Here is a 27,391-nt window from a genome sequence, read left to right on the forward strand (position 1 = left end):
CTTTGGTTGGTAGTTCATTCTCTGTGACCCTCCATAAGCCCAGGTTCATTGACCTAACTGACGCTGTAGGTTTACATAACCCCTCCAGCTTGCTTAATTCTATCTCACAATTCTTCCACAAGACTCCCTGAGCTCTCCCGGCTGTGGGTCTCTGCATCAGTTTCCATTCACAGCCAGATAAAACCTCTACAGTTAAATAATCCTTCAAATACATTTTGAGGTCTAATATACTGAAGCCCCCATTTTATTGTTGGCGGGGTTATCCAGTAAAACCTATACATAGTTTCTTATTTCATGAAAAGATACATATTCATGTGAGGGCCACTTTCAAATTCAGGATTGACCATAAGATGAATTTAATTCCTTTGATATCTCAATAAAATTTTTATTTCATCTTGCATTAAAAAAATTTTTCTAATTACTCATTAATGTATGAAATTAATGTTTATTTTCAGAGACTTTGGAAAATATTAGCTAAACTTAAAATACTCTATAATTAAAACATAATCAGTTTTATAGTATGGGAATGTGAAATAAGAAAATTCTACCCTGAATTGTAATAATTTTGCTAATATAATTTTATTTCCATGATCTCAATGTCAAATTCATTATTTGCACACTCTCTGAAGTTTTGTACGGGCAGGCATATGGACAATACTATCTGCCAGCTGTCTCCAAAACCATTGTTTTGAGCTAACAACCATGTTAGCTCAAAACTTGTAAGTTTTCAATTCTCCACTTTGTCCTCAGTGGAACATGGCCTTTGCTCAATTTACTTTAATCAGTTGTTACTCCATTAATTTTGTGTGCATTAATTTTCTTGCATTACTAAGACAAAGCCTTCATAAAATGTTGTTTATAAAGGCAAGAAATAATTTTTCCTTTCAAATCAAGTTTAATTGATTAAAAATCTGGAGAAGGTAATGTAGACCTCAGGAATGGGTCTACTTAAACAGGCAGCATATGGCAGTTTCAATGAGGGAGAGGCCAGACCAACTTGGTTCAAATCTAGGACCGTTTCCAAAGAAAAGCTGTACTGTAGTAGCTGGTTAAGTAGATACTATGTAGAAAAATTTTAATGATATGGAGAGAGAGAGAGAGAGAGAGAGAGAGAGAGAGAGAGAGAGAGAGAGAGAGAGAGAACAACTAGTTGATTAGATTAGCTTGTTCGTGGTGGTGGTTCTACATAATGTGGACAACTAAGTGAATTGGCTATAGCTTGGATGTCTACTAGGGCAATCTAGAGAAGATTGTATGTTAAATACTTCTAACATAATACAACAGATTCTTCCTGTGAGGACACAGGGAAGCCTGAAGAAACTTTAAAAAAATTATCCAAAGCATCCATGTATCATAGAGGAAAAATGCTGGAAAATCACAGTCAGGTATCTCTCTCCATGCTGAGATGAAAAGGCACCAGACATTATTGTTAACGTCCAATTGAGACCTCTCAATAAGGACCAGGGTTCTGCACACATCAGCAATCTATAGTATGGGGCAGATGTTAGAGTTTGCCTGTATGATTTATACAATTGCATTAATAGAGGTTGTTGACATAATTCAGGGAATGTTTTGTATATGCGCATATACATTTCTATGTGAGCATATACTATATGCATATTCATACATGTGATATACACACATGCAACTGTGAATTTATATATGCATGTACAGAGCATGTATTTTCAAACTTTGATTTTCAAACTCACCAGTTGCTTCAATGTTATAACTAGAAAATATTAAGTATATTCTCTGATAATATTCTTCAGATGACTTGGTCTTGCCATTGAGAGTGTAGCACAGGTAGAAATCTTATGATCTTAAGTCAAATTTTAAAAGAGGAGAAATGTTCTTCCTTTCTCTGTAATACAATCTACTATAAAAAAAGTTCAGACTTACCTATATTTTGTTGTGAATAATTCAATGGTAATCTCCCTTAAGTTGAAATTCAAAAGAAAGACCAGTTACTGTTTGTTTCTCTTTGTTCATACTCTTTCTATATTTTACTGATTGAAATCATTATAAACACCATTTCCTTTTATTTGAAAGATTTTTCACTCCAGTTTTTGTTTTTTATCTTTTTCCTTTTTTTCTGTTCATATATCTCCAACTTTCACATGTAGATTGTATGGCTTTAGAAAAAATTTATCGTAATAAAATAACATGGAAAAGGTAATCCATGGACCTGGAGAAATACATAGACAAGAACATATTCACAAAACCTTACATATTGAACACAAGTCACATAAACCAGCTCATATTTATTGATTGGATTATTTGACAAGTGTAAGAAATAGTACTGTTAAAACTAACATGATTATTAATCATGCAAACTATTATCTTCATAAATATGTTTTACATATCATCTATAAACATTGTGTGTTTAAAATTCCGTATATTACTCGATAAATAAAGCAGCAATAAAAGTACAGTTTTCTTCCATCTCCGTTTGATAGCCCAGTGTTTTATTTTATTGAAAATTCTAATTGCACTGTGATGTAAAAGAATTAAAGTAGAATACTTTGGACATTTATGAAAATAGATACATTGCCTCATGACTCTTGAAAAGAATAATTTTCAGCCAAAACTGAGACTTTTGTTTAACATGTTATTCAACTATTTTACCGATTTTTAATTTCTGCTTTATTCTAACTATAGCTTTTAAATATAATACTTTATTTTCTTAGGGATTTCAAGGAAAGACCGGTCCCCCTGGGCCAGGAGGTGTGGTAGGACCACAGGTATGGTCCATAATGCTTCTCTCAATTTTTCTCGTTTTTTTATCTTTAGTAAGGTAACTGAAATGTTTAATATCTTAACAAAGTAATGTATTATTGGTATTGCTATTTTCTCTTTTTATCTTTAGTTAGCCGACTGAAATGGTACATTTTTAACAAAATCATTTATTATTATTATTACTATTATTTGGTTTGGCTTAAAACAATTTCTCAAGCCATACAAACTGGCTTTGAACTCATTATATAGCTAAGAATGACTGTGGAAAAAATGTTACCATATTAATAAGTAAAAGAGTTTCAGTACTTACATATAAGGGAATTTAAACATGGAAATGTATGCAAGAAGTGAGGACCCATGTACTCTTTTCCCACATCAAAAACAAAAACATACTGCATTTTGGGGATGTTATCCCACAAGCAACCACAATAATGTGTTCTAATTTTTAACAGTCTCAGCTTATAGAATTTTTCTCAGTATGTTTTTAATTATTCAATTATCTTTAAATGTTTAAAGTGTTCCTTTTGCTGTGACAAGAGAGGACAGCTCCTCGCCATGTCCTCTGTATACTGAAAGCTTTTCTTACCCCAGTTTTACAGGACAAATAGGTGATGCGGAATTTCCCCTCAGCCTTTGCTGAAACTTGGTCAAATGAATATGAATTAATTATTTCTAGGGGGGTGCATGTGTCAAAGAATTTCAAAGACACCTGGTTCATTTGTTTGGATCCCAGGGACTCTGAACTATTATCTAGTAGTGCGTGATCCCTTGAGTACCCTCCAGAGTGGCAACAGTGCCTCTGGATTGTAAAGTTCATGTGACATCTCATATAAAAGGGGAAAGAGATGAAACTGTCATCCATAACCTGGAGTTTTAAAGAGGGCTAGCCTCCCTCTCCAGGGATCCTAGTATTGGAAAAAGAAATTATCCTTGTGTATTTCACACAGTTCCTTGGCACATCTGGCTATTCTCACCAAGACTACAGTGAGCTTTCCAAACGCTTGCCAAATACACTCCTTTTGTTAAGTTCTGTTGCCCATCACAAAAATAAAGGGAAATGATCTCACAGGGGAGAGGAATCTTTGAGTTTGCTTTTTATTTATGTGCCCCAAATGAAGGACATTTAATGTGGCTGTGCTTGTCCGATTTAGGGACCAACTGGTGAGACTGGCCCGATAGGTGAACGTGGGCATCCTGGCACTCCTGGTCCTCCGGGCGAGCAAGGACTTCCTGGTGCTGCAGGGAAAGAAGGTGCAAAGGTATCCAAGCACTCGGACCTTCTCTGACTCAGAGCTGCAGTATATTATTCCTCATCCCTTACCATGTGATTCCTGTGCTTTTCCATAATATTCACTGTCAGAACAATATCCCATGGAAAAATTTAGTGTGAAGTCATTGTTATTTAAAGAGTAATAAATAATAACACAAGAATCATTTCACTGGCCATGATACCACCAGTTTGCGTATACCCTTACATCTGGATGTTCGTCTTTATTTTAATATGCATGGGACTCCTCATGACAGCCTTTTAAATAAATGACACTCACGTTCTACTTTCACATCTTCTTTAACTGTAAAAAATACTGCTTTGTTCATAGAAACCATTGTGGAACGTACACTTTGCAGATAACATGTATTACATCTCTTAGGGTGATCCTGGTCCTCAAGGTATCTCAGGGAAAGATGGACCAGCAGGAATCCGTGGTTTCCCAGGTGAAAGAGGCCTTCCTGGAGCCCAGGTAAAGTCAGCATATATGTCAAGCATGTGGATAAAAATTTTGCTGAGAAACCTTTTTTCCTTCAGAAGCTTTTCTTCCCCTCTGAGCTTAGCCTGAGAGTCATAAGTAAATAAGGCTATATATTCCATAACCTTAATATGCATGTATATTCCTGCATGTGTTTGTTTCAGGAAATATGTAATCTCTGTTTTGTCAGTCACACATCACCTACTTATCGTGAACTCATGGATTCATTTACTGTGTTTTCACCTTTCCAGGGCGCACCTGGGTTGAAAGGAGGAGAAGGTCCCCAAGGCCCGCAGGGTCCAATTGTAAGTATGATGCTAATAGATATCCATGCTCTCCAGAGTCCTAAACTACAGCTCCTCTGTCATTACTCTCATGCTGTGACCCTATGGTGTCTGAGATAGAAAATAAACAGGTGTCAATCAAAGCATTCAACGGCTGTTTCCTGCTAATTGCAGGCACTGATGAGTACAGGAGCAGACATGTTTATGGCATTGGAGGGGTCTCTGGCAGGAGATGCGGAACAGTCCCACCTCTTAGCATTTTCAACAAAATAAATCAGAATTGTAAACAAAAGAAAAATCATCAACAGAAAAGAACTGGAGAGATTATGGTTGAATTTGTCTTCTTATTCAGTCTCTCGTTTAATAATTAATCATAAAATGAGCTTTAATTTCATATACATCATATTCTGTCTGATTTAAGTGCTCGATGAGTCTTGAATAGTTCAGTGATATAAAAGTATCAAATAAAAATGAAAAGATGTCCTTTCCTGTGCTAGTGGTGACTTTACACAGCTCCGTCACATTCTGAAATAATAGGCTGTGAGCAAGTGCCAGTTCAGCTTCGCTTTCGTTCCTGAAGGTGTGTGTAAACTATAGAGAAACAAAGGGCAGACCTCATGCTTTTCAAGCCATCTTTGTTCTCTGCAAAGCTCTGAAGCATCACCATAGCACACAAGATGCTATGTTTAGAAGTCTATTTTCATTTTATCTTCTTCTTCCTGCTTAAGCCTTGTTAATCATCTTCACAGTACTTCATCTTCATTTCTACCACCATTTCCTTTGTTTAGTCCTCTTGCTCTCTTCCTGACAGGGTTTTAACTCTTCCCCTTTACCCCATTTATTTTGCTACCCTTCCTTTAACAGGTCATTTTCCAATAGTAGTAGAATATGAGTTTAATATACGTCCTTAACTATGCCATAATCTTATGTACCATACCTGGGCGTCCACACTGCTTTCAGAATCAACTTAACGGTCATGGTCAACAAATCCTCTTCATAATGTGATTTTAGAAACACTGATATTCCTATATCATTATTTGTATTGTCCTTTGATCCTCAGCCACGTGATCTATTGATTCCCTCACATTGTTCAAATCCGTAAAATCCATGAGAATATTAAACAACCCGTTCCTCAGCTCCATGGGATCCACCACCTTCTTGTGGTCATCATTGAACTCACATTCACAAACCCACAATGTATGCTCTCTCTCTCTCTCTCTATCACACACACACACACACACACACACACACACACACACCCATGCACACAATTAAAGATATAAATCTTTAAAACCAGGATTTTAAAAGTTATAATGTGAAGGTTGGCGAAAGCCTTTCCCCTGTGCTTTTAATTAATTTAATAATTAAATGTTATTTTGTTTACTAACTCAGGGCTTAATGTTATTTTGTGAGTGGTAGAATTTTCTTTATATATAAAAAGCAGGCACATGAGAGGAAGGAGACAGGAAGTTCCTGAAGTGTGTTTCCAACATTTTCCAACTTGTAATGCATGTCTTTATGCCAACCTTGTTGATTTCTCTTTTGTTACTAAACCCTAACATTTGGCTTCTAATTTTTCCTTTGTGAATTTATTTCTCTTTGCCCTTCTTCAATAGCTTACATGTCTCTTTCTCATAACCCTTTCTTGTCTCATTTCCCCTCTTTATTCTGCTGCATTTTGTTTAGTTTTCAGGTGAGAGAATAAAGATTTTAGAATATTGGCCCGGATGACTCTTGAGCCATGTGCTCCACTTTGTTCTTAAGAAAAAAAGTGTTAATCTGTATACAAGGTAGTGGTCAGGGCAAAATAGTGCATCGAATAGTACAAAATTTGAGCGAATCACTTGAGATTTATATTACAAATTCTAATAATATTTGATATACTTTTGTTTTATGTGATTTAAAGTATGTCATAAGGAGAGTATAATGATTTCATAATATTGTAATAAAAGTCACCTCATTCGCCATCAAAAGATGGAAATAAAGTTTTCTTTTCTATATATATTTTCGGATCATAAGAACTTGCTTGTGTTCGTTTTCCTCAGTGGGCTCCATTTACACTGAATGCTGATTAGCTGACTTGTCTGATTTCTACTTTTATATGCTTTACAAAATCTCCCTCAAATATGAAAGAAGCAATGGAAATAGCTGATTATATAGGTTCTTTAGTGTATTCTTCTGTGCAAGGTTAGAGAAACAGCCCCTGGCCTTACTGGTCCAAGAATACATACCAGGGCCAGAGCTTCTTGTTTTGTTACCATTACAAAGACTCTAGAAAGATATAGCAATATTTAAAAGGACAGGGTAGAAGATAGCATAGAAGAAAGAAAGTTAAAAGAAGGTTTTAAGATCACAAAGGGTAAAGCATTCTCTTTTAGAAACATGGAAATATGTTTCTATAGTGGTTAATATCTAGTATGGGGCTTTGTTCATAGGTATAAAAAGGAGAAACAACCTTTGCAAACCTTTGCAACTGCATGGTCCATTGCTACCTATATTACAAAGAAGAAAAATTATAGTTCTGCCATTGCTGTCAAAACTCAAGGATACAATAGTGATCTGTGGAAAATGATGTCTCCTACCTAACAACATGACCTAAGTGACACAATAGAACCTCCTCAACTTAAAGACTTCTATCAACTTTCAGTTTTGTTAATATAAAACATTATATATGTCTTTTAAGTAATGAGATGCCTATGCATAGTTATCCAAAATCAATTGTATTCCTGTTGTCAGATATGCATTTCCTAAAGATCCTTAGGTACATCACAATGCTAAACATTTCATGAGTTGGATCACAGGCTATTTATGAGCCGAACACAATTTAGTCAAGATCAGAAAAGTATTGGTTCCTGGGCCAGAAAGAGAAGGATGACACTATCAATTGACACATTTACTTATGGAAAGCTTTGTTGGTCTGGTAGCTACCACAATTAATTGATTATTGTAAAAAATTTTGAGCACTATCAGTTTAACCTGCATATAGACATATATGTCCATTTTATACATAATTGTTTTGTTCATATAACAATTTACCTTACTACACAGAATAATTGTATTTACTACATACACATTCAAAAGGTTTTATCAGTATACATACCTAAGCTGTATGAAAAATATTAAGCTTGAGAATGAGTTTCTCAAAGCTGTTTCCTAGTGTCATGTGAGCACAGACTCCCTTTGTCCTTGTGGTGAATGTGTACATGGGGCCTTCTAAAGTTGGGATGAAACTAAAGAGAGCACTCCGCTGCTGATAAGTTGGAAAGTTTCATTTCTTCGAGGCTATTCTGACACTATTTAATATTTTCGAATTTGCTGTATATCAATTGTTTAATCAATAGGAACCATCGGAGATTTTCACTTTGCATTTATTTGTAGATAAAATCAATGCTGAACATCCAATTATTGCAGATAGCTAGGCTTAGGAAATTTCTGTAAGAACTAGTAGAAATAAAATGGATTGGTGTTGTACATTAGGACACAGGTTTATGCCAAAAAAGCCCTTCTGTCTTTTCTTTCCATTATTTGTTTTAATGCTGAGGAGATCTGACAAGTTCATGATAAATATTTTAACAATAAAAAAGCAATATATTTTGTTATTAATTTTAATGCAGCCTCCAGAAGGAAGATGATATTTTGAAACTTAATCTTAAGAATGCTTTAAGGCTGAAAGTAAACTAGTTTGCTTTGTAATAATAATATATAACATCTACACTCTGCACACATCCTTAGATTCAAATCAGCATTCCATCTCTCCTTGAGATACATGAAAATTGTATACAATATTTGGGTTAATCTTAAATATTAGGCTTACTTTACTTCTAACAATCATATTTTTCCTAAATAAAACCCACAAGGATATGACAACCATAATACATCCAAGTACAATAACAATTGCATCTTTTCATTTTACTACCCCATCTTATAAGGAACCTACATACAAAGTTAATGTTTGGCAAATTTCTGTTAATTGCATTTCAGTGATTGAGGATTCAACTATGTCCAATGATCTATCTAATTTGTAAAAGGAAAAATGCCCATCATTAATATAATTGTGTTGTTATTTCTATTGCCTTTATGCTATTTGTGTTATGTATATATATATATAGACTTACATGAATATGCTTTATATATGTGAATATGTGCATATTTGTATATATAGTTATATACATACCCATATATATATATATGAAGAGAAGCATAGAGGCATAAAAATACATGCAAAAGTTAACACATATATAATATATACACTTTTAAAAAACATAAATAAATACACACATGAATATTACAAAATACTAAATGCAAATTTGTCTTGCAACTGGGCTCTCAGTTATGATTTGTAGAATTTGATTAATAAGCAGGTAGTTTTCACACAGTTCTTCACTGATTATTACATAACTGGCAAACACTTTCTGTAATTTTTTTTCTGTAATTCAATCTCATAAATGCTACTCCTTTAAATCCAGCTCTGACAAAGTTTTTCAAAATTATGTTTTCTGTTTTATTCAGCTCACAATTATAAAGATATCAAGTGCCACATTGACTTCTAAAATTATCAAGAGAAAAGGCTATGTTTTTGTGTCTTTTTTATAATATCAAATTTGGAACTTTTAATTTTATTTAATAACTTTCTGCAATACTTGAATGAGAGTACTTTATCCAAATGAAATTTGACAGAAGTTCATATTGAAAAATTTAAGTAACAAATTATCTATTATTTATAGTCAATGAGCACCATAGGGATATTGAGTGGGTATCAAATTCAAAGAATTTCCCAGAGCATAACCATTCAAGTGTTGATGTCCTCAGAGAGTAATAGTGGGAGGCATCATGTAGATAGTGTTGAGAAGGTCCCAAGGTTAGAGTCCCTCATTTTAATTTTTTTAAACCAAAATGGAAAATGATTGAAAAAAATTGGTAATTTTCAAGACACTATTGCTGCTAATGTTATCATTGTTCTTCTAGTCTATATAATTAACTCCTTACCTAATGAAAATATAAACTAGAACAATTCAGATAACCTATATTTGTTTAATAATATCAATACCAGCATATAGAAATTATTATGTCAGCAAATCACTACTAATTTAATATGTATGTCTAGCCAATAAATGACTATTGGGAGTTTTGAAATATTATTTATATGCAGCTTTTAGTATTAAGGAAAAATGCCGTAATCTTATTTCTGTAATTCGCCTCTATAATGAAATAACATGGTAACTTAATGATCCATCTAGGGATCCAATTCAAAGACAACACATTACTGGATGTTTTAACTAGATTGTACTTGAGCTATGCGTAATTTTATATATATACATATAATACATATATATTACATTTCCTGCATTCAATAATTTTCTTAAATTGTTTCCTCACATAATAAATATGAAAACAGTGTCTTCAAGATTATGTTTCAAATCTTTATCATATTTTAAAGCAAATTAGTTAAAGGATATATATAGTATGTTTCTTGAAAGTCAGTTGTGCAAATCTCATCAAACGTGAGTTGTCTCATATTCGTAAAACAAGACCAGTCATCAGTAAGGCTGAGATAAGTTTACAGGTTCTTTCTGAGCAAAAATGCCAAAGTCTGTGTTAATGGGTATTCACTTTATTATATAGTGTATATTTGAGAACACATAAGCTCAGCTTTGGGATTTAGGAAAATAAACATTTAGCAACTTTGAATTAAGACCTGTGGGCATTAGTGCTGTGAAGTGAGTGCACAGCTGTTAATCCTTCGTGATATAAGAAGGAAGCTATGGAAGGTTCCATACACGTCTCACACAACATCGAATATACTTGTGAAAACAGGGTTTCATACTTAATATCTCAGGAACTAGAACTTTTGGCTATCTTTTAATTCATTTAAATTTTTTTAATATCAACAACTCTTCTTAATACAGGAATTAGAATTTAGCCCTTCATTTGGTTGGTATATGTAGTTTTGAGATCTTTAAATTCTTTCAAATTTAGTTCGATAATGTTTCAATAGATTATATTTTTATTGTTAAGTAAGTGACTCTCCTGGCACTATTGTTTTCACTATTAATAACAAGATATCCTTGTTCTCATGGTCTAGGGCTCTCCTGGAGAGCGAGGCTCTGCAGGCACAGCAGGCCCAATTGGTTTGCCAGGACGTCCAGGCCCTCAGGGCCCTCCTGGTCCAGCTGGAGAAAAAGGTGCTCCGGTAAGTAATGCCGAGGGAAAAATATACGACACTGCCAACCTGCGCACATGATTACTTTTTATTCGAGAATATTAGCTCTTCACACCTCACTGCATTCTCCCTGCAGATGTGCCCGGCATAGGAAGACAGTTCCTTGTATTCTTACAATAGAGAAACTTTGAAATTCAATTAGATGAGACGGCATTTCCCCACAAGTTATGAAGCCCTGATATCTGCTAGGGAGTGGAATGTTATTAATGTAAAAGGCTTCTAATTTTGCTCATTTAAAACGTAAAATGGGAGTTTTGATTAAATTTTACATACCTTGCTGCTTTATATTAGAAAATGTGAACTTTTTATACCTCTTGGAACATGGACTTTATCTCCAGTGTTTCCATAGCTCATAAATGTACCCCTAAGGACACATTTGAGCTTCTCATGGAAGTCGGATTTTGCTCTGTAGTAACTGAGATGGGAAACATCTGATTAGTGCATGTTATATTTATTGGATTTAAAGTTTTTGTATCTCAATTACTGTGGACTTCAGTCAGTTTATTAGTTTTGTCTCTTTCGTTTCTGTCTTGGTTTCAATCATATTGAATTTTATAAAGCATACTCTCATCGTTCAAGATGAATACACAAAGTAATTAAATCAGTATAGATTAAAAAATGGGAAGATGCACAAAAATACAGCTTAATACTTTTTCTTGGAAGGAAACTCAACACAATTGAGTTTGAACTTTTATTTCAAAATATTACTGCCCTTTAATTACTGTCTTTGGCTTTAGAAATGGAATTGTACTCATTGTCCATACATTTTTCTTTCATTACCCTGCCCTGATATTTAAGTGCTTCAGCTTTTTTGTCCTGAGATAGAATACCACCCTAAATAATTCCTTATGATCAGTAATATACCAAGTGCTAATGTAAAAGCTAAGATATCATAAAGGAAGGTCTCAGGAAGCTCTTGTTTTACACTCATCTATGACAAAGAAAGACTAAGAGAGAGTGGAAAACCCCTTTCATATCTAGTTCTGTAACACTGAATCAAATCAATTTCTAATAATATTCATTTATCTTTAATCTTATGGAACGATCACCTTCATTAGACCCCACCTTCAAATCATTGCATAGACAGTGACATATTCAATATGCTGTGGGGGAAACACTTTCAAACCATGACAGTCCTGCTATTTTATTTGCAATTTATTCAGAAAGTTAGAATGGTGCCTTTACACTATTGGATATAATTTTTGCTTTGAAGCAAGGCAAATTGTAGATTTTTGATGAGAGAATTTCTAAGGCTGTTTTACACTCTATGGTTCATTGGGAACATATGAGGGAAATGGGCTCAATGTCTTTGATTCCATTTAATTAAAAATGTAAGCCATACATAACTTGTGCGATGAAGGATGAATACAGATAAAAGGGACTTCCTTGCTTTTCATACAAATTGAAAATATAAGTTTTATGATGATAATGTGTTCAATCCTTTGATTTAAATTGAATACATATTTGATTTATAAACTAAAATACTGAATCAAATACCAAAGTCAAAATCCCTGTCAGTTATTTTAAAAATTAATTTTGAGACTGATGGAAAAAATATTGAAGTAGACTAAGGTCCTACAAGTCTTGACAGTGATATCCTTGCTTGCAGACCATGAAATCCTTGCTCAATTGGGCTCTCTCACATTTCCACACCTAGAGCTACTCGTATTCATATCTGAGGAAAATGAACTGGTAGCTGCTGAATTAGTAATGTTTTAAGGAAGATTGTAGGCTTCTGTACCTTATCAGAATGTAGTTCTGGCAGTGTTAAATACCCACAGATAGCTGTGGAAATGTCTTGCAAGAGCATGTGAAATTGTTGGCCAAAATGGTCATTATGTTTTCTGTTTTCCCACATTCAAATATCAGTTTTGATATTTGATTAAAAGTTTAAGTGGTTAGTTCTCTGAAGATACAGGTTTACCTGGAACAAAGGATGAGAGAGACTCTGTGGTACTCAAGCTTGTACTTTACCCCTACCCCACAACCACTCAGCATCCTGGAAGAAAAATAAACTGGAAAACAAAATTCAAAACTGTACAGAGTACCTGCTGCTGCTGATAATTAGGGCTGAAACAGGACCCCCAATTTATCAGTCCAATTAGAATCCTCGGGAGGTGGGATTGGAAAAAGTAGATAAAACTTCTTTCAACTTACCACTGTGGAGAAATATTTTGATGGAGAAACTTATTCTTAAAGAAAACTAAGATTTCTAAAGATGAGTGCCACTCCTTGGATTATAGACAAAAAGCTCTGTTAATTATGTTTCTTTTGATCTTGTAGTTGTATGAAAGTGATATGAAAAAAAGGTCAATCTGAAACAAAGTGAGGTCAATGCTTAATTAACTAAAAAAGAATTAGACAATAGAACTCAGGGATTTCAAGGGAAATCAGTTCCAAATACTTTTTCTATAATAGAAGTGTTTGTTTGACTTTAGAATGATGAGGGCCAGATTATAAAATTGGGTTGTCATTTAGAATTATAGGTTCAGAACCAAAGCATTTTATTCACATGTGATGCGGTCCTGGAAGAGAACAGAGATCAAGACTCAAACTGGAGAGAATCAGTATGGATAGGAAGTCGTGAAACATCCCTTAAAATAGAGTAAAATAGATTATTTGTGATTATAAACTATTGCATATGTGAGAGACAAGGAAGAGTACTTTTGTTGAATGATTTAAAAGACAAAGAACAATGAAAGCAAAATACAGAAAGTAAAATGTATATTTGAAATGTTAGACAGTTACACCCTTGAATGAAGAAAAATGGACTTTTAAGGTATATAGTCTGTGTTGGGGCACTGGGAAAGGGGATAACATTTGAAATATAAATATATAAACTATCCAGTAAAAACAAAGAAAAAATAAAAATGGCAAAAAAAGATATATAGCCTCTGAAGGCTGGTTACCTCAGGTTAGCCATAAAGCTCAAAGAAGGATGCAGTATTTAAAGGTACAGGTAGGAGTGAACGGAATTCCTCTCATACTATCACACCACGAATACATTTCTTTATTTTCTAATAAAAATAAAATAAATAAAAAATGAATATATCAAAGAAAACAGTGCACAAAATCTGCAAAACTTGAAATTGAATTTTCTGTTGTCCAGCCAAGCAGAACCGAGTTGAGAGCTCAGATCTCTCATTTATTTAGTTCATGATGATAATTAAGTTCTTAACATTGCACCTATTTCCCCATGTCTAAAAATAAGACAGTCATAGGAGAATCACCATCACTACATTTGTCATCATCGGGTGAAACAGACTGTGACAAAAAGAGATGAGGCAATGACCATTGAATAATACAGGAGAGCTCTTGAGTGAGGAGAGATCAACTCTAAGAATAGTTGAGTTGTATAAACTTAGCAATAAAGCTTAACAAAAGTTAGGTTTGTAGCAGAAATATTTTGTGCCTCTTACCACTGGTTGTCTTCAAGTCCCAGTAGGAACTAAGTCAAGGTAGTATCTTAATACTTTTCTTATTAGTGTCATAAAATATTAAAGCAACCTTTAGGAGAAAGAGCTTATTTTAGTTCACAGTCTAAAGTATCCACAATTGTAGTGTGAAAATCGAGGTTGCAAGATTTTGAGGCAGCTGATCACTTTGCATGTCTATTAAAAGCAGAGAGCAAAAGATGAATGCCTGCTTACTGCTAAGTTACCATTCTCCATCTTTTCGCGGTACAGAATGCAGCAACACAGGAATGGTGTCCACCATGGTGGGCAAGTCTTTCTCCCTCAATTAATGTATTGAAGACAACCCCCACAGCCACTCCCAGAATCTTCTCCTAGGTGATTCTAACTTCTGTAAGCGGTCAGTTAACACTAAGCATCATGGTGAGGCAAGTGATCGCTCCCAAGAATGATAAGCAAATTAATTCACCTAATGACGTAAGTGATATGAACTGACTGGCTCTCTGCTTGTGGTGGAGAAACAACGTGGACAGAAGGACAAGACATGAATATATGAAGGCAGTACATGATTTCAGTAGCTCAGAGAAAGGACATAATATTTGACAAGTTTCAGTGAAGAAGGAAATAGAAATGCTTTTATATTAAGAAATAAATTAGGAGATGATCAAAAGGTATCCTGGTGCTAATGGCTTTCCTCGCAGTTATATAGCCCTGAAATTGATACCTACCTCTCCCAAACTATTGTTTTAAAGAGGTCACTGGAGACAAAATTAAAAAAATATAACATAAATTAGAATAAAGGGTCAGGAGACAGGGAGATGTGGTTGACGCAGAGGTAAGATGATCACTTGTGGCTTCTCAGTTAAAGCAACATGAGAAAAACTACTAAACACAATGCAGAACATTACCTTCTGTAAAACTGATGGAAATACTAGTATTGGGAAATATATTATTTTAAAATTCAAAACATACTTGTATGGTTATGGAGGTTGTTATCAGCAAATGTCTACCTTTTCATTATACATAAATTTACAAACAGAAAAAAAGGATGCTACTGTCAAAGAGACACAAAAATTAATTAAAAGAAAGAGAGACTCAACACATGTTTGCTGCTAGGAATAGAGGATATGAATTAACAAAATACTTGCAAGAATCGGAACTGGGTGCATATAAGTCCTATCATAAAATTTTATTTATGTTTGAGTCTAACATCATTAGTGCTGTGAAGACAAGGTTTAGAGTTTTCCCACAGACAGTAGACAGCTGATTTGCAAATATTTGCTTGGGAAAAATATTTTTAGAGTATCTTCTCAGTTGCATCTAATAAATTTTAGAGAGTATAGCCAGAGACTGATAAATTATTAAAAGGGACATAAGTTTTCCTGGCATTATTAGTTACCTACAGAGTAAACTTTATTGTTTCTGTTTACTTGTTGCAGCTTGAAATTTGTTTCCCAGAAAGATTAAACAATTTCTTTCAAGATTTGTAGTTGTGTGTATATGTATGTTTGTGCTAACACACTCACCAGCGTGCATGAGCGTGTATATTATATATATATGCATTATTTTTAACTATATCAACCTTTATGGATTTCTTAGAGCAATTTAATGATATCTTGTATTTTCAATGCAGGGAGAAAAGGGTCCTCAGGGGCCTGCAGGTAGAGATGGGGTCCAAGGCCCTGTGGGTCTCCCAGGGCCTGCTGGTCCTGCTGGCTCTCCTGGAGAAGATGGAGACAAGGTTGGTGTTATTATTCATGTTAGTCTAACCTATCAGACCCTACTAAATGCTTTCCCAGAAACTCTCCAATTAATCAAAAATTAAGTATAAAGTGGTAGATTTGCGGTTTTTTTATTTTTAGCTTCAGTATTCTTTTATATAATCGAAAATGTAAATAGTAGATACATAAAATGTAATAAGAGAACAATAGTTTCATATGTTTAAAAACTATGTTTCTTAAAGAAGTGTAAATTGAAAACAATTATTAGTCTATGTTTACTCCTGATAATTTGTGCCACAAGAATAAAAAGCAGTCTGTAGATGCATTATTAATCCTTTTTACCAACATATAAGTAAATTTTCCCAACGTTTTATACAAAATGTGGGACTGTATTGTTTCAACTTAGTTTTTAACTTTATTGTTATTTGTAAAAATTGTGAAATAATATTCCTATCATCTTGCTAATTTGAAAACTGGAAGAAAAGAAAAAAAGAATACTTGATTACCATTTCCTTATAGGTATAGAGATCAATGTAATTCTGCTGTCGATTTATGGCAATTCAGGGCAAAGTCAGTTTTTAAGTTGCATTTCTCATTCTAGTCCTCGGTGTTATGCTGACTTGGTCTTTCTAATTAATTGATCAGTTACAGAAAGACAAAGAGTCAGAAAGAGCACTTCCATGAAATCCATGGTTTTTAAATTCTAACATGTAATTGCATTAAAGGTAAAGTGTTTGAGTTTAATGATAATAATGGGGTTGCTGGTATGATAACGTGGAAATTAGCTTTAACATATGTCTTTTAAAAACAGGGTGAAATTGGTGAACCAGGCCAAAAGGGCAGCAAAGGTGACAAAGGCGAAAATGTGAGTTCCTTACAATGTGGCGAGGGGACATCATTCCTAATCTGTTTGTACGGACATGTCTCCATAGCAACAGTTAGCTGAAGCACATTTCTGTCATGGTAGTTGTTTTACTGTGAATTTAAGTAGAAACAACTTAAATATGTACCTGGTGACTTATCTGAAATAGCAACCCAATCAACTTTTATCCTAACAAAAATATATAGTACAAGGGCTTGGGGAGGTGACTGAGAAAGCAAGGACTCTTGTTGCTTTAGCATGCAGACCAAGGTTGAGATCCCTGAACCCATGGACAAAGCATGAGTAGCTCTAAGTCAGTCTAGGTATGGATCCTGTGAGAGACCACTCCTCAGTGAAGTAAATCAAAGAGTGATAGGACATCTTACTCTGTCCTTCTCCTGTGCATATATCCATACAACACACACACACACACACACACACACATACACACACACACACACACACACACACACGAATGTGCAAGATAAATCAAATAAAACATATTGAGGAATGTATGCATCTACACAAAGGTATACAATTCTCTTGTATTTTCTGGAGTTAGTTTTATTAAGACAACCTGTATTTTCAAAACTGAATTTTATTTCATTCTGTAATGACAAATATTGAAAAAATCATGACATCTTACACTTCAGAATCGCAGTCCATCGTCAAAGGCTGTCAGGGCAGGGACTTAAGGCAGGACCTGGAAGAGGGAGCTGATGCAGAGGCCATGGGGAGGTGCAGCTGACCTCCTTGCTCCTCATGGCTTCCCCATCCTGCTTTATGTTACCATTCAGTAGCAGAAGCCAGTGCTAGCACTCCCCCTCCCATGAGCTGAACCTTCCCTCATCAATCATCTCTCAAGAAAGTGTTTCACAGGCTTGCACACAGCCCACTTTTGTGGGGGAATTTTCTCAAACTGTGGTTCCCTCTTTTCAAATGAATTTACCTCCTGGAAAGTTGAGAAATATGTAAAAAGAATAGTATCTGACTATTTATGGCAAGCTTGATTAGTTAATACAAGAAAAAAGAAATGCTTGTGCATGGATGACTCTTAGTACCTATTGAAATCTATTCACAATAGATTTAAGCACTTAAATATGTAATATGTATGTGCACAGAAATGCTTGATTTGCATAAATCAATATATTCTATGTACAGTATCTTAAAATCCTGTTTATAATTTAAACAAAATTTTTCATGTGCTCCTTCTGATATACAACCACTAGAGAAATCTAATTTTTAAAAACATTTTAAAATATGTCTTGAAATTGATTTATGCTGTTAGGAGAATATATATAGATATCTATAACATTCATATGTGGAGTATTTTCATGTTTTAATAATAACAACTTAAACTTGACATACATAAATATGGCATACATAGGACACTATATGTCTCCAGTAAAAAAAAAATACTTGATGGTTGCTATAGTAATTATAAAGCCATCTAAATAATATCTCTAGTTCCAAAGTAATATAGAGATACTTAATAGGTCTTGGTCAGCTTTTGTGGGTTTTTTGTTTGTTTGTTTGTTTTTATTAGTTTGTTTTTCATTTGTTTTTGCTTTAAATTTGGCTGATGCCTTTGAAGTTTTGCTTATAAGATTTCTGACTTGTATGTCACTTCAGGGTCCTCCTGGTCCCCCGGGTCTTCAAGGCCCTGTTGGTGCTCCTGGAATTGCTGTAAGTATTCTTACCACTTTATTCAACAAACTTAGGTACTTTTAGTTCCCTGATAAATTTTATGAACTGTTAGTCATATATTTATATGGTGCTGTGTAATAATTTTATTTGTATGCTAAACAGTAACTCTATATAACTAGCTGTGTTTTTTTAAATGGTACCATTTAAATAAGAACCAGAGGAATGTCATTTAATATCTAATAAGTTTGAACATTATTTGTCTACTACCAAACTCCAGAAACAAGTAATGCTTGTGAAGCAAACAATGGCTTATTTCCAGAAGGCAATGGGAATTGAGTTTGTTTTGTAATTATTTGGTAGATCTTTGAACAAATTAGCAATGGTTTCATTTTATAATAATGTATCATAGTGTTTACTCAAATACTGACCAGTGTCTTGCTATCCTCTAGGGAGGAGATGGTGAGGCAGGTCCCCGAGGACAGCAGGGAATGTTTGGACAAAAAGGTGATGAGGGTGCACGAGGTTTCCCAGGACCTCCTGGGCCCATAGGTCTTCAGGTAAGAAGCCTCTTCATGATTTTCACTGACTTCTTACTCTGGATGTCCAGAGCCTGGTGGTGGCGGCAATGTTGGTGGCGACGGTGGCGGTGGTGGTGGTGGGGTGTGTGTCTGTGTGAGTGTGTGTGTGTGTGTGTGTGTATGTGTGTGTGTGTGTGTGTGTAAGAGAGAGAGAGAGAGAGACAGACAGACAGACACAGACACAGAGAATGAAAAGACGACTGCTTTTTCATTAGAAATTACTCATTTTGAATATGTACTTGAATACGCATTTACTTGGTTTCTGTTTCTGACACATCAGGCTACATCTAGAGTATCATTTTGTTTTAAAAAGTGAACCAAGGTCTTGTAGCTCTAGCAGTTAAAACACACCACTTTAAAGAGTTCTGCAGAGGAATTAGTACATCAGATGAATAGCAGGTCGTAAACGAGTTTGAAGTGGCAGACCAACTGCAGCAGTGTCTTCATAACAGACAGAAGAAACAGATAATAGATCGATGAAAAGAACGAAGTGATGATTCTGTAGTTTGTGAAATGTATTTAGAAACAACTATTAAATTGTAAAACAATAAAAGGACATAAACTTTTTATATGAATTCTATTATAAACTTTTCATGCAGAACACTGTGGTATCCAGTTTCTCCTCCCAGTTTTTTTTTCCCCTTTCCACTTGGGGATTACAGATTTCTGCAAACCTCCTAAGCACCCTGCTATCTTCTTCCACTTGATTGTGACGACCTCCCTATTGCTTCTTTGAGTCATGTATGGATATTAATTGCTATATTAATGCACTGTGTGGATATTAATTTTGTCACACTAGTGATTTTACAAAAGTAGAACCACCTAAATCACAATATGTACACTTTTGTACAGTTATAGAACGTTATAGGAAATTGAGATAGATAAATAAATTTGTAATCTTTATTTTTACAAATAAAATCATAAAAGTATTAATTTTTAATATTAAATATCTAAGGATAAACTCATGCCAGTTACACTGTGATACAATATTATAAATTACAATACAAGTATTATTATAAAATAGTCAGTGAATGATTGTTAAAATGATAAGACAATTGTTCTAGATGTATAGTAGAAAATCATAAAATCTTTACTTTCCTGATATTTTTTGTTTAGCTCTTTTAAATTTGTTAGGTAATTATAAATATAGCCCTGAATACTGCTTATCGACATGTGTGAGAACTAACACATTTTAGAAAATAACAAGTTGGAATGAAAGCCACATTGCCAATAAATTTGTAACTGTTTTAATTTCCTTCCTTACTAATTAATTTAATTGATTCTTCTTAATCCTAAGAAATTGAACTTTAAAGTATAAATCTCATTGGTTGAAGATTTTGACTTATACTTGGTATTCATAGAATCCATAAAATAATCAATGAAATTATAATCAATGAAATAAATAGAAATGTAAAAATACTACACTTGCTCATAAATATTTTAAAAACAAATTTAAAAGTAGCTAATATAATTAGCAGTTAAAAATTGTATCTGTATTGTTTAATTGAGTCTTTATGGATGATTAAATATTAGCAATTTTAGTAGATATAAATAGCAAATATTAATCTCTAACTCAAATGAGTTTGATTTGGAATTTATTATTTATCTGTATAAAAGATTCATGTGTTTGTAAATATGATATATGTTAAATATGTTTACTTATAATTATAGAAACATAGCAAGTGTATATTCTTGACCAGAATTCATTCGGTATTCATCACTTATGTGTCAAGTGATTTTAAATTAAAATATTAAAACAAATCTGCTTCATCCATGTATCAGAGGACAACTAGGACACGTGAAGACTGAGTAATAATAGGGGATCTTTCGCTCATTTATTCTTTGCAGCCAGAGGATTTCGTTCATTACGTCTCCATTAACTCTAATAGAAAGAACATTCTGCCTAATTGGCTCAAAATACCGTCAAGCATGATATAACATAGTTTCTTTTTTTAAACCTACTCTGCTGAACTGATAGGATGATCATATGTATAAATAGAAAAGAACATTTCAAATCATGCTTGTAATGTGAATTATAAAAAAAAAAGCTATGCTACAATATTGTTCATCTAGATATGCACTAAAACTAAAAGAGAATGAACCCCTGGGCAAAGATGAAAAGAATGTAATTATCATTTGTAGGCTTGTAAGACGTCATTATGTTTAAGTGTCAATGCACTCTAAAGACAGTGATCTCAAGTGAAGAGTTTACTCCATCTGTGCTAAATTGAATATTGAAGTGTTTAAGTCATGTACTTCCTAATGTGGAAAATTTCTGAAGTCACAGCACTTGAATCTAAACTTTTATTTACCCCTGGCAAACTTTATGTAGAACGATGCCTTTCGTACTCAGTCTGATTATTTGTTTTCTTTTTTTTTTAATCTAATTAAAATCCTAGAAGCTGCCATTAGAAAATGGTAACGATTTGGGAAAAGTATAAGCTGATATCTTAAATATCATACTGACATTTGAGAAAGGAAAAAAAACTGACAAAATTCACATTAAAGCATCCTTTTGAAAAACGAAAGTGTGTCACGTAGGAAATACTTACAAATATGTCCACTAGAGCAATTTCTTTCCTGGGAGTAGAGCGCAATTAGTAGAACATAGAAACTGTTTAGAACAGGACGGTGTAAGTTAAGCAGAATGAACTTATCAAAGGTCATCTTGGCAAACGAGTAAGCACTGCTCTGTGAACCTCACTTGCGTTTACAGTGGAGCACTGTGGGAAGACAGAAGCATTGCTGAGAGCTAATGGAGTAACTTGCAGCTCTTACATTGAAAGTCCCAAACTCAATAGCTTTATTAGAGTGATAGCTTTGAGCACGGATGCCATGTTTACTGCTGTATTAGAATTCATATGAATTTTATAATCTCAAAATTAAAAATATGTTTGTATAGTTTATACCATGTAGATAGATAATTACATCGTTAAAATTTTTAAAAGTCAGCCACCTCTGGTATTATTCCTGCCAAATAAGAATCATGATTTTTCCCTTGCACATCCTCTTGTTAACTTTCTCTTACGTGTGCTCATTTCTCAGTAATTGGTTTTGCATACTTTGTTCTTCACTAAGGTATTAATATACCATTAATTCTTCTATATTTAATCCAATGTGTTGTGCTATTTTTCAAATCCATTTTTTTATTTTCGTATTTTTTTATTTTTTATTTATTTATTTTTTTATTAACTTGAGTATTTCTTATATACATTTCGAGGGTTATTCCCTTTCCTGGTTTCCGGGCAAACATCCGCCTCCCCCCTCCTCTTTCTTATCGGTGTTCCCCTCCCCATCCTCCCCCCATTGCCGCCCTCCCCCCAACAATCTAGTTCACTGGGGGTTCAGTATTAGCAGGACCCAGGGCTTCCCCTTCCACTGGTGCTCTTACTAGGATATTCTTTGCTACCTATGAGGTCAGAGTCCAGAGTCAGTCCATGTATATATAGTCTTTAGGTAGTGGCTTAGTCACTGGAAGCTCTGGTTGCTTGGCATTGTCGTTCATAAGGGGTCTCGAGCCCCTTCAAGCTCTTCCAGTTCTTTCTCTGATTCCTTCAACGGAGGTCCTATTCTCAGTTCAGTGGTTTGCTGCTGGCATTCGCCTCTGTGTTTGCTGTATTCTGGCTGTGTCTCTCAGGAGCAATCTACATCCGTCTCCTGTCGGCCTGCACTTCTTTGCTTCATCCATCTTGTCTAATTGGATGGCTGTATATGTATGGGCCACATGTGGGGCAGGCTCTGAATGGGTGTTCCTTCTGTGTCTGTTTTAATCTTTGCCTCTCTCTTCCCTGCCAAGCGTATTCTTGTTCCCCTTTTAAAGAAGGAGTGAAGCATTCAAATTTTGATCATCCGTCTTGAGTTTCATTTGTTCTAGGCATCTAGGGTAATCCAAGCATTTGGGCTAATAGCCACTTATCAATGAGTGCATACCATGTGTGTTTTTCTGTGATTGGGTTACCTCACTCAGGATGATATATTCCAGTTCCATCCATTTGCCTACGAATTTCATAAAGTCATTGTTTTTGATAGCTGAGTAATATTCCATTGTGTAGATGTACCACATTTTCTGTATCCATTCCTCTGTTGAAGGGCATCTGGGTTCTTTCCAGCTTCTGGCTATTATAAATAAGGCTGCGATGAACATAGTGGAGCACGTGTCTTTTTTATATATTGGGGCATCTTTTGGGTATATACCCAAGAGAGGTATAGCTGGATCCTCAGGCAGTTCAATGTCCAATTTTCTGAGGAACCTCCAGACTGATTTCCAGAATGGTTGTACCAGTATGCAATCCCACCAACAATGGAGGAGTGTTCCTCTTTCTCCACATCCTCGCCAGCATCTGCTGTCACCTGAGTTTTTGATCTTGGCCATTCTCACTGGTATGAGGTGAAATCTCAGGGTTGTTTTGATTTGCATTTCCCTTATGACTAAAGATGTTGAACATTTCTTTAGGTGTTTCTCAGCCATTCGGCATTCCTCAGCTGTGAATTCTTTGTTTAGCTCTGAACCCCATTTTTTTATTAACTTGAGTATTTCTTATATACATTTCGAGTGTTATTCCCTTTCCCGGTATCCGGGCAAACATCCTCCTCCCCCCTCCCCTTCCTTATGGGTGTTACCATCCCAACCCTCCCCCCATTGCCGCCCTTGCCCATCAGTCTAGTTCACTGGGGGTTCAGTCTTAGCAGGACCCAGGGCTTCCCCTTCCACTGGTGCTCTTACTAGGATATTCATTGCTACCTATGGGGTCAGAGTCCAGGGTCAGTCCATGTATAGTCTTTAGGTAGTGGCTTAGTCCCTGGAAGGTCTGGTTGCTTGGCATTGTCGTTCATAAGGGGTCTCGAGCCCCTTCAAGCTCTTCCAGTTCTTTCTCTGATTCCTTCAACGGGGGTCCTATTCTCAGTTCAGTGGTTTGCTGCTGGCATTCGCCTCTGTGTTTGCTGTATTCTGGCTGTGTCTCTCAGGAGCAATCTACATCTGTCTCCTGTCGGCCTGCACTTCTTTGCTTCATCCATCTTATCTAATTGGTTGGCTGTATATGTATGGGCCACATGTAGGGCAGGCTCTGAATGGGTGTTCCTTCAGTCTCTGTTTTAATCTTTGCCTCTCTCTTCCCTGCCAAGGGTATTCTTGTTCCCCTTTTAAAGAAGGAGTGAAGCATTCACATTTTGATCATCCGTCTTGAGTTTCATTTGTTCTAGGCATCTAGGGTAATTCAAGCATTTGGGCTAATAGCCACTTATCAGTGAGTGCATACCATGTATGTCTTTCTGTGATTTTGTTAGCTCACTCAGTATGATATTTTCCAGTTCCAACCATTTGCCTACGAATTTCATAAAGTCATTGTTTTTGATAGCTGAGTAATATTCCATTGTGTAGATGTACCACATTTTCTGTATCCATTCCTCTGTTGAAGGGCATCTGGGTTCTTTCCAGCTTCTGGCTATTATAAATAAGGCTGCAATGAACATAGTGGAGCACGTGTCTTTTTTATATGTTGGGGCATCTTTTGGGTATATGCCCAAGAGAGGTATAGCTGGATCCTCAGGCAGTTCAATGTCCAATTTTCTGAGGATCCTCCAGACTGATTTCCAGAATGGTTGTACCAGTATGCAATCCCACCAACAATGGAGGAGTGTTCCTCTTTCTCCACATCCTCGCCAGCATCTGCTGTCCCCTGAGTTTTTGATCTTAGCCATTCTCACTGGTGTGAGGTGAAATCTCAGGTGAACCCCATTTTTTAATAAGGTTATTTATCTCCCTGCGGTCTAACTTCTTGAGTTCTTTGTATATTTTGGATATAAGGCCTCTATCTGTTGTAGGATTGGTAAAGATCTTTTCCCAATCTGTTGGTTGCCGTTTTGTCCTAACCTCAAATCCATTTTTAAAGTTTAAATTATTTTATTCATTTACATTCCAGTCATTGTCCTCAGTTTCCCCTTCCACAGTTCCTCATCCCGTTCCTCCTCCCCTTTCTTTGCCTCTGAGAGGGTGCTCTCCCCGCAACACCCTGCCAGGCCTCCAAGTTTCCTGGGGCCTCAGGGCTCTCAAGGATTAAGTGCATCTTTTCCCACTGAGTCCAGTACATGCCAAGGGCATCATTCATGGTGCATGAATGTAGGCTAGAGGAAACTATTGGTTTGATCTTGCCTTTCACCATTTGAGACACGATCTCAATGTTTGCTGCTGTGTTGCTACTGCCTAATAAGTCAACAAGCTATAAAGTGTGGTCCTGCCTTTGCCTTCCATGTCTGTACAAACGCTACGGTTACAGATGCTACATAGGTTCCGAGGATGAAAACCTAGAGCCTCACAATTGTGCGGCCAGCCTGTCAACGTCTTAGACATCTCTCCATCCTTCAAAAGCGTCTTTTTAAATACATGGATAACTATTTTTTAATTATATTTTCTTAGGGGTTGCCAGGCCCACCAGGTGAAAAGGGCGAAAACGGAGACGTTGGCCCTATGGTAGGTTTGAATTCTCCAGGGAATCTACGATGCTGTGCGTGCCCACAGTACACACTTTTTCACTACAATTTGTTACTTTTAACAAAACACTTTTAAAAATTGTGCTACTTTCCCTCTTAAATTCCAAATTTTGTATCCACACTTCATCAATAATAAGCAAATGATGACACTATTTCAAATATATAAGTTGTTTTTCTTCATCCACTTCTATGTTGTATGCATACATGACATTCAGTGGTTCACATAGTTAATGAATCAGAATAATTTGTGTGACACAATGCCACACCAGTTGTCATTCTTTTTCCTTGGATGTTGATGTGGAATATGTAAAGATTATGGAGCATTCATGTAGGATTTCTATAATTACTAACTATGGAAGGAGACTAAAATTTATTATACTTTGTCACAAATTCTATATTTAGTGAAAAATGTATTAACTACGGTATTGTAACAAATATTTGTATTTATCATTAGAATTCTTTAAGACTTCAACCTAATCTTTCAAATATATTGGGCAAGAAAATAATTTTCCAAGTGCTTGAAACTGAATGTTATTGTATAAATATATTTATTAATTGCTACCCATTGCAAACAATCTCAATTTACTTCAAAAGATACATTTTAACATTTTTTTCTTGAATGAAGACTTTTACATAATATATTCTGAACATACTTCGTCCAGCTTCACCCCATCCACCCACTCCTTGGTTTCTCTTACTCTTTTAAAAAAGCAAACATAAACAGTAAAAAAAAAAAAAGCAAGAAACTCATAAAATCCCACAAAATAAGAAACTAAAGTATACAAAGAAAAGAACAATAAGGCAAAAAAAGAAAGTGCACAAACAAACCAAAATGAGGGGAAAAAAACTCTACACGAATGCACTTACATTTGTCTTGGGTTAGCCTGGACATGGCGGTCTTCTTGTATTTTGAAGTTGTCATAGTTGTTACTTCTATCGCATTCACTTTAATAACAATACCCAAATTTATTACTTTGAAATAATTTTAAATTATTGCTTTCATCAACAAATCTAACTGCCCGGCGGACACAGTACTCATGACTGACGAGACCATACTCTCGACCAGCCGACGACACTGTAGTCCTGTTCTTAGTTCTACTGATATGGTTCCATGAATCACTCGTGTGCTCTCCATGAGCACATGGTAATAGGTCACATTAGAGAAAGCTTCAATTTTGGCATGAGGCTTAATGTGTTTTTTAAAAATACTAATTACTACATATTCACAACTGTCTATTTTATTTAACGTTACTTTATACTACTTTATTAATTTTACTTTGAACAGTCTTAATTGCAAACGAGACACAAGCGACTTTGGCCAACAGTGTTTTAACACATGTGTCTGTTGGAGCAATTTCAGTATATATCCATCACACAGAGGGTTCATTTTGGACATTTCACTCAATTGTTACTTTCAGTTTTTAGAATTTCAAACCTAAGATTCCATACACACAATAATACACACAAATTACAAACAGGTTTTTTTCATTTAATTTCCTTATTCTAAAATTGGTCCTGTATTGTGGATTTTCTTGGCCCAACTATATGTTTGTTTTATGCTGTGGGATATTCTTTCATGAAACATAATTTTGTGTGTTTGTAAATTATTTGTGAATAATTTTTACTTCCTGGGTTGTTCTTCTAATCATTTTTCCTGAGTGCTAACCTCCTGTCAATGTGTAAAGGGTCATTTGCA

At 35.1% G+C, this 27,391-nt stretch overlaps 1 protein-coding gene across 3 annotated transcripts in view; it reads left to right on the forward strand.

The window, feature by feature from the left end:
* Col11a1 (collagen type XI alpha 1 chain) overlaps positions 1 to 27,391 on the forward strand; it is a 193,129-nt gene that overhangs the window by 128,460 nt on the left and 37,278 nt on the right. For all 3 annotated transcript variants that reach the window (NM_013117.1, XM_006233210.5, XM_063281374.1), the window contains 10 exons: positions 2,688 to 2,741; positions 3,888 to 3,995; positions 4,386 to 4,475; positions 4,733 to 4,786; positions 10,848 to 10,955; positions 16,032 to 16,139; positions 16,931 to 16,984; positions 18,614 to 18,667; positions 19,078 to 19,185; positions 25,622 to 25,675. In NM_013117.1, the coding sequence (NP_037249.1) occupies positions 2,688 to 2,741; positions 3,888 to 3,995; positions 4,386 to 4,475; positions 4,733 to 4,786; positions 10,848 to 10,955; positions 16,032 to 16,139; positions 16,931 to 16,984; positions 18,614 to 18,667; positions 19,078 to 19,185; positions 25,622 to 25,675 (792 nt within the window). The remainder of the gene's footprint in view (positions 1 to 2,687; positions 2,742 to 3,887; positions 3,996 to 4,385; positions 4,476 to 4,732; positions 4,787 to 10,847; positions 10,956 to 16,031; positions 16,140 to 16,930; positions 16,985 to 18,613; positions 18,668 to 19,077; positions 19,186 to 25,621; positions 25,676 to 27,391) is intronic.

The sequence above is a fragment of the Rattus norvegicus genome, chromosome 2 (genome assembly GCF_036323735.1).
Source record: "Rattus norvegicus strain BN/NHsdMcwi chromosome 2, GRCr8, whole genome shotgun sequence".
NCBI classification, from domain to species: domain Eukaryota; kingdom Metazoa; phylum Chordata; class Mammalia; order Rodentia; family Muridae; genus Rattus; species Rattus norvegicus.